An 11,176-nucleotide genomic window follows, 5' to 3' on the forward strand; every position below is an offset into this window, starting at 1 on the left:
ACCTGCACCAGCTTCATGGGGAAGGGCCCTCGGTGGTTCTCGAGGCAGCTGATGGGGGGGATGACCCAGTCCCTCTTCTGCCTTCGGAGGCCAGGGCCGGACTCGGGGAACGCGAGCATGTAGGGCACCCCGTCCTGCAGGAACAGGAGTTTGTCCTGGTGCCCACGGCGGCGCAAGGCAGCCGGAGGCACCCACTGCCCACCCCACGGAGGGGCTGTGGTGACCACGGGCACGGGGACAACACTTCACCTGGTAGCTGCGGCGGTGATGTTGCCTTGACCTGCTCTTTTCCACAGTCACCCAGGCCCAGTGCCTCTTGCCCGTGGCATCCAGGGCAGAGACGCTGAAGCGGATCTCCCCCCCGTGGAGCTGCAGCGGCTGCTTCGTCCGGATGACGCCATCCTCGTCCACCTCGAAGCGTGTGTCGTCTGGGACATACACGGCCTGCGACCGCCCGCCGCAGCCCGAGAACCTCACTGGGGACAGGGAGAGCGGGTGGGCCGGGTGGCACCGCGCCAGGCACACCCCACGCGGGCACATCCCTGCCACGGGGCACGTCCCCCCCCGCCTGGCGTGTCCCTGCCGCACAACGTCCCCACGGCACACCCCTGCGCGTGGCACATTACTGCGGCCGTGCCAGCGGGCAGAGGGTGCTGCTGCGCCGGGGGCTTTTCAAACACAAACAAGGACGGGGTGTCCAGCTCACCTGTGCTGGCACCCAGCCACCCCAGTAACCGCCAGGGCTGGATCCCAGTAACCGCCAGGGCTGGATCCTGCACTGCAGGCAGGGGGGTGACGGTGCAGCGGGGCTTGGGGACCCATGGGGGTTACTGAGCCTCCTGCACGGCCAGGGACCGCTGCAGGACAGGGGCATCAACCTGCGTGACAGGGAAGGTGCCGCCCCCGGTGCACCCAGGGCTGCGGGGCAGCAGGGGCTCCTTGGGGACAGACCAGGGAGATGGCATCCCAGTGTCACCAGCCTGGCACCCTGCTGGAGCCCAGTACGAGCCCTCACGCTGGCCACGCTGGTCTGGCACTGGTCACAGCTGGGACTGGCGCGCTGGAGACAAGGACAGCCCGAGGGGGGGGGACAGCGCGCAGCACGGCGGCAATCAGCAGGCATCACATGAGCGGGGCCGCGCAGCCGGGAGCTCCCTGAACAAACGCTCCTTTGTCTGGGGGATGTTTTGTTTGAGCCAGCAGCACCCAGGCTGGGTCCCCCCACCGGCACAGCCACCTCCAGCCCCGGCACGACCGCGGCTGGGGCAGGAGGCACTCGGCGTGCCGGGGCGCTGCCGTGGGATGGCGACGTGCCCGGGGTGGGAAGCGTGGGGCTGTGCCCTCCCAGGGCAGCCGTTACTGCCGGGCCCTTTGCACCACCCCTCGGCACGTCAGCCCACGTGCAGCCCAGCAATTCAGAGGCGACGGTGGGTGGAAGGCGATAGCAGACCTGGGCTGGGGGCTGCCACCGTGCCCCAGACCCAGCGGGTGCGATGCCAGCTCGGCACCGGCCCCCAGGTGGGTCCCGCAGCCGAGCCGGGGCAGCCGGTGAGGCCGGCTGTGCAGGGACACGCTGGGACAAGCCGGGCGCTCCCGCACCGGGGGCTCGCGGCGGGGAGGTGCCGCAGCCCCCGCGGGCACCCGGGACCTGGCACGGAGCCGGCCGGGTGCAGCGAGCACCCAGGGTGCAGCTCAGCACCCAGCCCCGCACCGGCTGCATGCAGGGAGCGTGGGGAGCGCAGGGAGCGCGCCACGCTCGGCGCCCGCTCCCCATCGCTGTGCTCAACCAGTTTTTCCAGCTCAGCACTTGAAAGCCAACCCCTCCCTGCCCCATCCGCCCCGGGGGCATGCAGCCATGGGGCCTCAGCAAGGTGTGGGGCAGGGGGAGGCGGTGGGGCTGGGGGCAAGTCTGGGGGGGCTCCTGCACCGCAGGGTGCTCCGCGCCTTCCTGGACTCCCACCTGCCACTACCCACGGGGCCAAAATCACCGGGTTTCTGACTGCTGGACGGAGCAGGGGGGGGTTACACCCCGCACCCCCAGGATTGGGATCTGGGGACCACGGCGCCTGCCAGCCCCCAAGCCACCCCACGTCCCGCTGTGACACAGGAAGGTGTCTCGCCAGGGCTGGGCACAGGGTGAGTCACGGGCCCAGCCAAGTGCCACCACCCCAGGACGACCGGGTGCCACCACCCCGTGTCCCCGCACAGTTGCGCAAGCGCGGTGGCCGCAGTGGGGCAGAAGCCAGCCGCGGAGGGGGGACGAACGTCAGCTCCGGGCAGCCCGGGCGAAGGCGCCGTGAGCCGCACGTCCCGCCCAGGCGCACCCCCTGACGTCACCGAGTTTCACCGTGACTTCAGAGTCTCGAGGTTTCTCCCACCCGGGGCTGATTCAGGAGCTGCGTAGTTGGGGAACATCCACCCCCGCCGGAGACCCACATCCCCCCCCCCCCCAAAATGGGGCCGTACGCCCACGCCCCACAGAGCTGGAGGCTCCCTGAGGCCCTCTCCCTGGGGTTCTGCCACCCCGTGCCCTGCCCAGGGACCCCTCGTCCATGAGCAAAGCAGGGCACGAGGCTGAGCACGGCTGCAGGGTCCTGGTCCCATCCCAGGGACGCCAGGCAGGTGCTGCCCTCCTTCCCTCGCGGCGTGGGACAGCCGCAGCCCCAGCCGCAGCCCCAGCACCCACCGGAAACACCGAGAAGGTGCTGGGCAGCTCCTACTGCCCGCATTAACGCAGAGGAAATTGCTCCTTCCTCCGCCGAGCTTTTTCATCAGCGGGCCGGGGCGGCAGCACCGCCGTCAGGAGGCTCGGAGCCGCAGCAGCAGCCGGCCCAGCCCCTGGAGCGCTCGGAGAGGCAGGGCCCCACGCCGGCTCTTGCCGCCCCAGCGCCACGCGGGGCCTATCCAGACCTGTCTGAGGCAAAACACAGCGCTCAACTCATCAGCTTAATTACAGGCCAGCTCGACAGCCTGCCGCACCGCAGCCCGGCTGAGGCTTTCGAAGCGCTGCATGGCACCGAGGGCAGCATCCTGCCTCTGCTGAGGGTCCCCCCGCGTGGCTGGGCAGTGCCGTGGCACGGCCAGGCATCGCCACACTGGTGCTGGCACGCACGGGCTGACACAGGCACCCGTCCACTTCCTTCCTCCTCTTTCCCAAGCCCCGAACTGGGACGCAGGGGATTTCCAGCTGGCCCCGCTGCAGAAACCAGCCCCACGCATCCCGGGGGTGCGGAGGGCCACGCAACTGCCCGTCACCTTGCTATCAGGCACAGCCCCAGCAGACGCAGGCTGCTGGTGCTGAGCGGATACGTTAATGATCAACCAGAAAGCAAACATGTATGGAATGCGTTCGGTGAAGTGCAGGGTCCAGCTCCTTGCACCGATACTGCCAGCGCAGGTGAAACTCAGCCTGGAAATGAGGGCACAGGGGCCCCGCTGCGGTGCTCAGCGCCCCTCGGCCCCCTCCGGCATCGCTGCCAGCCATTGACCCGAGCAAACGGTGGCCGAACTGCTGCCCTGAGGTGCCAGGGGCCCGCAGGACCTCGGTGCTGGGAGAGGAAGAGCACGGTGGGGTCACACAGACACCCCAAAGCAGCAGCAAGTCCTCAGCACCCCAATTTCACGGCCACCCCTTCCTGCACCTCAAGAGCCGCCTCCACCCGTGCAAGGCTCTGCGTCGGGCCGGGTGCTTGGTGCCGGCACGCAGAGGCACCGCCAGCCCGCGGAGAGGCCACGCGGGGTGGTCGGCTCGGCGGCCGCTCGAGGCCGGGCTCCGCGCCCCACGCCCAGGCCTGCCGGTCCCGACAGGTCTGTGCCTCCTGAGTCAGCGCCGCCCGCCCCGGCGCTGCCGGGAGAGGCGCCCGCTGCCCCCGCACGCCCTCGCCCCGGTGCTGCCGGCACCGACACCTGCACCGCCCCAGCTCCTCGCGGTGCACCGACACGTAGGCACGGCCCCGTGCCTGTCGCCATTCCCGGCCCTGGCCCCACGCAGCCACGGCTTTGCCCCTCGTTTGCCACCCTTGGCGCCCGTCCCTGAGACCACGGCCCTGCGCCACCTTGCCGCGCACCGAGCCCGTCCCCATGGGCACACCGCCGTCCCCGTTGCCACCCTCGGTGCCGCGCACCAAACCCGACCCCACGTCTCCACGACCCCCTCGCACACCCATCCGCCCCCACGAGCGCAGCCCCGTGCCACAGGGGGTCGCGGGGCTGCACCTCCCGTACCCGTGAGCCCCCGCCGACCCCGTAGGACCCTACCTCGTCCCAGCACCCCTCCGGCCGCCACGCTTTCCCGGGGCACGGTGAAGGCGAAGGTCTCCACGGCGAAGCCGGGCTGGCAGGGGGCTGCCTCGTCGCACCGCCGGCCGCCCACCTGCCCGGAGAGAGGTGTCAGCGTGGCCACCGCCGCCCCGTCCCCTCCCGTCCCGTCCCGCAGCCCTCACCTGGAGCAGCAGCAGCAGGGGGAAGCAGAGGGGGGCCAGGGAGCCCCGCTGCCGCCCCATGGCTCGGTGCCGGTGCTGGACGGTGCGGGACGGGACGGAGCTACCGAGCGCTGCCGCTGCCGAGCCGCAGGTGAAAGCGGCACCGCCCGCAGGTGCTGCGACCCCGCCCCGGCCCGCCCCACCGGGAGGCGGCCCCCCCCGGCCCGTCCCCCAGGTCCCCGGGGAGCGGCCCCGCCACCGGCACCCTCCGGTCCCGCTGCCCCGTGGGAGCCTCGCGGGGGTGGCTCCGGTGGGCAGCCCGGGCAAGCAGCCCCCCGGGGACCCCCCGACACCCCCAAGCAGCGGGGCAGGCGGTGCAGGCTGGCGGGGGGGGAACCCACCAAGCCCCCCGGTGCCACCGCCGCCTCCTGCCCCGCGGCGAGCACCCAGTGCCGGCCCCAGGAGCAGGGAAGCGGGCAGCACCCCCCCGGCACCCCGCTGCCCCAGGGGAAGCTCTGGGCTGGGTTAAGGCAGCAGGCTGTTAACGCACTTACTGCTAATTGCTGGGGGGGGCCCTGGGGAGGGGGAGCTCCGGGACCAGCCGTGCCCACGCATGCCAGCACGGCGCGCATGGGGACGTGGGGCAGCCTGGGGCCGGCCCTGTGCCCTCTCAGCACCATCAGCTGCTTACCTAGCATCCACTTCGTCCCCCCCATAGGGACAGGGACAGCCCTGGGGGGGATCCCTGGCTAGGAGGGGCCCTGAACCCCCAGAGTGATGCTGCAAGTCCCCAGCCAAGCACGACCTGGGAAAGCAGGAGGAGAGCAGGGCCCCCCAGGCACTTCTCCACGGCCACAGAACTACACAGAGACAGGAGGATGTAAAAAAAAAACTCCACATCCTTTATTAAAACTTCTACTTAACCCAGCTTAGCCCGTCTGTATCGTCACACTACATTTATTTCATTAAAAAATACACAGGAGGAAGCTGAGGCCGCTTCAGCGGACGCAGAAGGCATCAGAGGGAGCGCGGGAGGGAGGGGGCAGCGCCGGCCCCAAGGCACAGGCAGGGGTAAGGCTTTGGGCAGCAGGAGCAGCAGCACGGGGGGGCCGGGGGGGCCCTACTCATCGTCCTCCCCGCCGCCGTAGAGCTCCGCCAGCTTCTTGAAGCGGTTGCCCCATTCGTTGAGGTAGTCGTAGTCCTGGTCCTGGTCGGAGTCGGAGGAGTTGAGGGAGCTGAGCGAGACGGCCTCCGAACCGCTGCCCTCGTAGTCGAAGACCAGCAGGGAGTCGTAGGGGGGGGCCGTGGGGTCCGTGTCAGCCGCCTTCAGGTTCTGGGGGGGCACAGGAGGAGCTCAGCAGGGGCTGGAGCTGCCCCAGGGCCCCGCAGCAGGGGAAGGGGCTCACCTCGTCGATGAAGGTGCCGATGTCCTCGGGGTTGGCGGGCCGGGGCCGGTACTGGGGGGCTGCCATCAGCGGGGGGGCCACGTCGTTGCGGATCACCTCGGGGCGGGCATCCAGGCCGCGGTGGAGCTGGCTCAGGTCGTAGTCCTGCATGGGGACAGCGCGGGGTCAGGCCAGCCCACGGTGACATGGGGACCCCCCCGTCCCCAGCACCCACCTGGTCCTCCTCGCCCCCGCCCTCCTCCCCGTAGTAGAAGACATTGTCCCGCGTGTCGTCCTCCGGCAGCAGCAGCGGCTCCTTCACCACCTTCCTCCTCCTCACAAAGAGCAGCAGCAGCAGCAGGATGACTGCGGGAGAGGAGCGGCATCAGCGAGGGCACCCCTGCACCCACGGGTGGGGTGCAGCCTCTTTTCCCCCCCCACTCACTCAGAAAAGCCAGGAGGGCGCCCAGCACGGCGAGGATGATGGGCACGCCGGTGGCCGTCTGCGGCTCGTAGGCGCAGCTCTCCACCCGCCCCTGGCACTCGCACACTTGTGCCTTGATGACGGTGACCTGGTCCTTGCCCTGGCGGTCGAAGAGCCGCAGGTAGACGCTGTACTCCTCCTGCTCCAGCGGCTCCGTCAGCCGCAAGGTGACGGTGTCACCTGCGTGAGATGAGTGACGTGGGTGACCTGCGGTGCCTAACCCCACGGCAGCTGAGGTCGCCATTGCGCCGAGCCCCTGCGTTACCTGTGTCACCAACCTCCACCGCCCAGCTGTCCCCCGAGCCGTGGCTCAGCTCGGCACGGAAGGGACCCGTGTTGGGGGGCAGGTCCCTGTCGATGACGGTGAGGACCTGGGGCACGGGGCTGCGGTTGCAGACGACGATGTTGCGGGGCTCAGGCTCAGGGCCGTGGTCATTCACGTCCAGCAGGGTGAGGAGCAGGGTGCCAGTGCCCGTGGCGGGTGGAGATCCTGCCGAGAGGAGCAGGGCTGGCAAAGGACCCTGAGAGCAGGGTCTCCCTCCCACCCCCAAGGACCGGACCGTGAGGACACCGCTCCCTGCCCAAGGGGCCGAGCCGGGACGCAGCACCCCCGTGACACCAGGAGCACGCGTCCCTCACATGGGGCAGCACCCGGCAGGAACAAGGGCTCCTTTCATGGCCACCGCGCCTCACCGTCATCCACGGCCAGCAGCACGGCTGTGTACGTGCTGTTCTTGGCGAAGGGCGACTCGCGGTCCAGGTGGTCCCGCGCCGTGATGAGCCCGTTCTCCGGGTGCACGGCCAGCCAGCCCGCTGGGTCGCTGCCCACCACGTACCTGCGGGACAGAGGGGTGGTCCCACGGGGACACGGCAGCAGGACCCCCCCCCAGCCCCAACCCCGCTCACTTGATGCGCTGCCGCTGGGCTCTGTCGGGGTCCTGGGCCGTGTAGGAGGCGAGGGGCTGCCCCAGCGGCGCGTCCTCTGCCACCTGGGCGAGCCGCACCGGGGGGTCGAAGGCGGGTGCCTCGTTCACGTCCTCCACGCTGACCGTCACCGTGGCTGTGGCCGTCGGCAGCTTGACGGCGAAGGGGGCCTCGTTCGCCACGGCCACGTGGAGCACAAACTGCCGCTTGGCCTCGTAGTCCAGAGCCTGCAGGAGGGGAGGGGACGGGCAGCACCACGCAGGAAGGGTGGCCGCACCGCGGGGACGAGAGCGGGACACGCACCTTGGCTGTCCGCAGGACGCCCTCGTTGCTGGCAGGGTCGGTGGTGATGGCGAAGGCGCTGCCCTCGTTGCCGCGCACGATGGAGTAGACGGCGCGCCACGCCGGCGTCTGGGGCTCGTCCAGGTCCGTGGTGAGCAGCCGGGCCACCTCCAGCCCGGCTTCGTTCTCCGGCACAGCCGCCTCGTACTGTGCATTGGGGACCGTCAGCACCGAGCGCAGCGTGCCCGGCCCACCCTGCCCGCCTGACAGCGGCGTTACCATTTTGGGGTCAAACTCGGGGGCGTTGTCGTTCACATCCGTGATCTCAATCACAGCCAGCGCTGTTGTGGTCAGCCCCTCGCCATCCAGGTCGGCCGCCTGCACAGTCAGCGTGTACTCCCGCACGCGCTGCGGGGGGCGGACAGACAGACACCCCTCAGCACCCCGCAGCCCGCCTGGTGCCAGCGCCACCCCCACGGTGCCACAGGTCCCACCTCGCGGTCGAGGCCGCTGGCAATGACGCTGAGGGTGCCGGTGGCCCTGTTGACGGTGAACATGTGGGGATGGGGCTCCCGGGGCTCCTGGCTGAGGATGGAGTAGGCGAGGACACCGTTGTAGGTTTCCACAGCGTCATCTGCATCCGTGGCGTTCACCTGCATCACCGAGGTGCCTGTGGGATGGGGCGTCCGTGTGAGGGAGGGACAAGGCACCCATGTCCCCAAGAGGAACAAGTCCTGGGGCTCTCCAAGGACACATCCAGCAGGATGCAGAGTTTCCCCACGGGGCCACGCCACACCCAAACCACCTTGGCACCGGCCCTACCTGGCAAAGCACCCTCGGGCACAGAGCCCCTGAACACCTCCTGCGTGAACTGGGGCTTGTTGTCGTTCTGGTCCGTCACCGTCACTATGATCTCCATGGGCTCCTCCACGGGTTTGCCGTTCTCGGACACGGCGTGGGAGAAAAGCTGCGAGGCAGGGGGGTGAGCAGAGAGCTGGCACAGCGCCTGCCCCGGCGTCCCAGCCCCCAGCTGGCACCTACGTGGTACTTGTCCATGTGCTCCCGGTCCAGCGGCTGCGTCACCTTCATCCAGCCCGTCTCTTTCTCGATGGTGAAGATGCCCTCGGGGGGGGTGTCTGCCCCCTGCCCCGTGATGCTGTAGAAGATCTTCGCCTCCCGGTCCCGGTTGGATTTGATCTGGAAGGGTGAGCAGCAACGCTCGGTGCTGGGGCTCGGCAGCCCCCCCACGGCACCGCACCCTGTCCTGGGTGGGGGACCCATGCCCGTGGCCAGCACCTCCGTGCCCAGCTCCAGATACCTGCCCGGATGCAACGCTGACGGGCACAGCCAGAGCATCACCCCACCCCAGGGCACCCCCACGCCTCCAGGCCCCCTCCATACCTGAACCAGCTTTTTGGGGAACGGGCCCCTCTCATTTTCAGGGACCTTGATGGGAGGGATCACCCAGTCCCTCTTCCGTCTCCTCAGAGCCCCGGGGACATCAGGGACCTCCTGGTGGGAAGGAGAGCAGGGTGAAGGAGCAGCCAAGCGGGGAAGGTCTGGGGGGACGGGGGTTTTTGCCTGGGGGGGCTGCCCGGGAGCGTTACCTGCAGGGAGCGCCGGCTCCGCACAGGGACCGGGCGGCTGGTGGCATCCTGGGGAGTCACCAGCAGCCACCCAGGGTGCCTCGGTGCCGCTGCTCCGGTGTGGGGCTCCTCATCCTCGTACCGCACCGTGCCATCTCCAAAGGCTGCTGTGAGGGGCAGGGGTCAGGGACACAACCTGCTGCCCCCACCCCAGCCATGCTGGGGCCTGTCCCCAAGCCCCACGTGCCCCCTGCGTGGCCCTGGGAGCTCCCGGCCGGCCCGGCTGAGCCCTGGGGATTAGGATCAGGAGGGGGAGGCCGGAGTGGTTCCCGGCACTGGGGGCGGGCAGGAGCTCGGCTTTGGCTTTGTTTCGGAGATGACGGGGAAATTCCTGGGCACGCAGGGCCCTGCCCCGCGCCTCCCACCTCCCGTGTGTCACCGCCTGCTCCCGGCCCCCCCCCGCCCCAGGCTGGGACCCGCACTGCAGCAGGGCCCTGCACCCAAAGCCGTGCTGCGCCCCTGCGCCACGCCGGGCCCAGCCCCAGCACCCCCAGCACCACCGCAGGATTAGGGGATTAGCAGCGCTAAGCCTGCTCCGGCCACACTGGCCGAGAGGCTGCCAGGAGCAGGGAGAGGGATGGAAGCAGGGCGAGGAGAGCTGTGCCCCGCGGGCGTAGCAGGTCCTGGGCTGGGGGAGCAGGAGCAGGTCCCCAGGGGGTCCCCTCGCCCCCACGGTGCAGCAGAGCTGGTACCGGGAGGGCAGCCCTGGCCGGCAATCAGGGGTGGTGCTGGGGACGAAATGGCCATGGCCATGCCACAAGAGCCACGGCCACACTGGGGCACGAAGAGCCAGCCCTCGCCGTGGGGCCGGGGTCCGCAGCCCCTCTCCAGCACCAGGCTCCCCCCGCCATGCCCTCGGGGTTCCTCGGCACCACGCAGCACCTGGGCCCCCTGCCCGCCTCCGCGGGGCCCGATGATGGAGCCGAGCCCGGGTGGGCTCCCGGCCACGGGCTCCCACGGAGGGGCTGCAGCCCCCCTGCCGGCCCCAGCCCCTGCCCCCGGCCCCAGCCTGGCAGGAGCTGCCCACGGCGCTCGGCAGCCGGGCGGGCTGAGGTCAGGCCTGGCACGGTGAGAGCTCTTAGGGCGAGAGCTTTCAGCGCTCCGCAGCCATTAGAGGAGTACTGCCTGCGGCCGCGGTTCCCGAGCAGCCCCGTTCCCCGGGGATGCCGACGAGTAAACACGGCGGACGGCCCCGCCGGCAGCGGGACCCGGCACCAGGAACCGGCCCCTGCCGCCCCGCCGTGCCCCCGAGCCCCCCGCCCGTACAGGAGAAGGTAGCCCCGGGGCGGCCGGTCCCAGCGGCAGCCCGGCGCCTGGCACCGACCCGCGGGGTCCCGCCCTGCCCGGCGGCTCCCGGCTGCTCTCCGCGGATCGGAGGCGCCGGCATCAGCCGACGGGGCCCGAGCGCCACCGCCAGAGCCCACCCCGGCCCGAGAAAGGGGGGGTCCACGACCAGCCCACAGCCTGGAAGGGGTCGCCCCGCGGTGCCGGGGGCACGGCCAGCGGGCAAAGGAGCGAGCCCACGGCTCGGTGGGAAGCGCAGAAGCCCCGCAGAGCTGCCCCAGCTCAGCACCTCGGGGGGCACCAGCCAGCCCCGCATCGCGGCTAGCGCCGGGCCCCCAAGCTAGGGGGCGAGGGGGGAGAACCGGGCCGAGCACCGCAGCAAGGAGGGGGCTCCCCACCGCCCCCAGCCCGGCCCGGGGCAGCTCACCTGCCCCCCGCCGCCCCGGTGCCGCCCGTCGCGGACAGCGCCGCCAGCCCCATCCGCCGCCCCGGTGATGCTCCCCGCGCCCCGACGGCGCCGCTTACCTGACCCCGGGGGGGCACACGGCCGGGCCGGGGCGGCGGCAGCCGGGAGGAGCAGGAGCAGGAGGAGCGGGCAGAGCCCGGAGCGCGACCCCCGCATGGCCCCGCCGCTACCGAGCGCCGCGCCCCCGCCCGCTGCTCCGCGCGGCTCCAGGTGAGGCCGCGGCCGCGCAGGTACCGACCGCCCCCCCCCCCCCCCCCCCCCCCCCCCCCCCCCCCCCCCCCCCC

General features: G+C 71.1%; 2 protein-coding genes across 2 annotated transcripts; both read right to left on the reverse strand.

Annotated features, from left to right (window-relative positions):
• Positions 1–6: 6 nt before the first annotated feature.
• On the reverse strand, positions 7–4,623 carry LOC118157773 (cadherin-1-like; the record flags this gene model as incomplete). The annotated part of the gene is made up of 4 exons (XM_035312245.1): positions 4,443–4,623; positions 4,258–4,372; positions 250–476; positions 7–134 (listed from the first exon to the last, which is right to left on the reverse strand). Coding segments are annotated over exons 1-4 (530 nt in total), but the record flags the coding sequence as incomplete, so codon positions are not given.
• A 676-nt stretch (positions 4,624–5,299) lies between these two features.
• On the reverse strand, positions 5,300–11,099 carry LOC118157771 (B-cadherin). The gene is made up of 16 exons (XM_035312244.1): positions 10,952–11,099; positions 9,522–9,527; positions 9,104–9,237; positions 8,898–9,008; positions 8,538–8,693; positions 8,319–8,463; positions 7,991–8,166; positions 7,776–7,904; positions 7,518–7,703; positions 7,197–7,441; positions 6,984–7,126; positions 6,556–6,780; positions 6,252–6,470; positions 6,042–6,172; positions 5,828–5,971; positions 5,300–5,754 (listed from the first exon to the last, which is right to left on the reverse strand). The coding sequence occupies exons 1-16, from the start codon at positions 11,046–11,048 to the stop codon at positions 5,542–5,544; spliced, it is 2,460 nt and encodes an 819-aa protein (XP_035168135.1). The 5' UTR covers positions 11,049–11,099; the 3' UTR covers positions 5,300–5,541.
• Between the last annotated feature and the right edge of the window lie 77 nt (positions 11,100–11,176).

This window comes from Oxyura jamaicensis, assembly GCF_011077185.1.
Source record: "Oxyura jamaicensis isolate SHBP4307 breed ruddy duck chromosome 11 unlocalized genomic scaffold, BPBGC_Ojam_1.0 oxy11_random_OJ97, whole genome shotgun sequence".
In the NCBI taxonomy this organism is placed as follows: Eukaryota; Metazoa; Chordata; class Aves; order Anseriformes; family Anatidae; genus Oxyura; species Oxyura jamaicensis.

Excerpts from the sequence above, each read along its gene's own strand:
- LOC118157771 (XM_035312244.1), bottom strand. The coding sequence starts at position 11,048 with ATGCGGGGGTCGCGCTCCGGGCTCTGCCCGCTCCTCCTGCTCCTGCTC. Across the intron at positions 8,464-8,537 it reads AGCACATGGACAAGTACCAC|CTTTTCTCCCACGCCGTGTC; the intron begins GTAGGTGCCAGC and ends CCTGCCTCGCAG. Across the intron at positions 7,442-7,517 it reads GCGTCCTGCGGACAGCCAAG|GCTCTGGACTACGAGGCCAA; the intron begins GTGCGTGTCCCG and ends CCCCTCCTGCAG.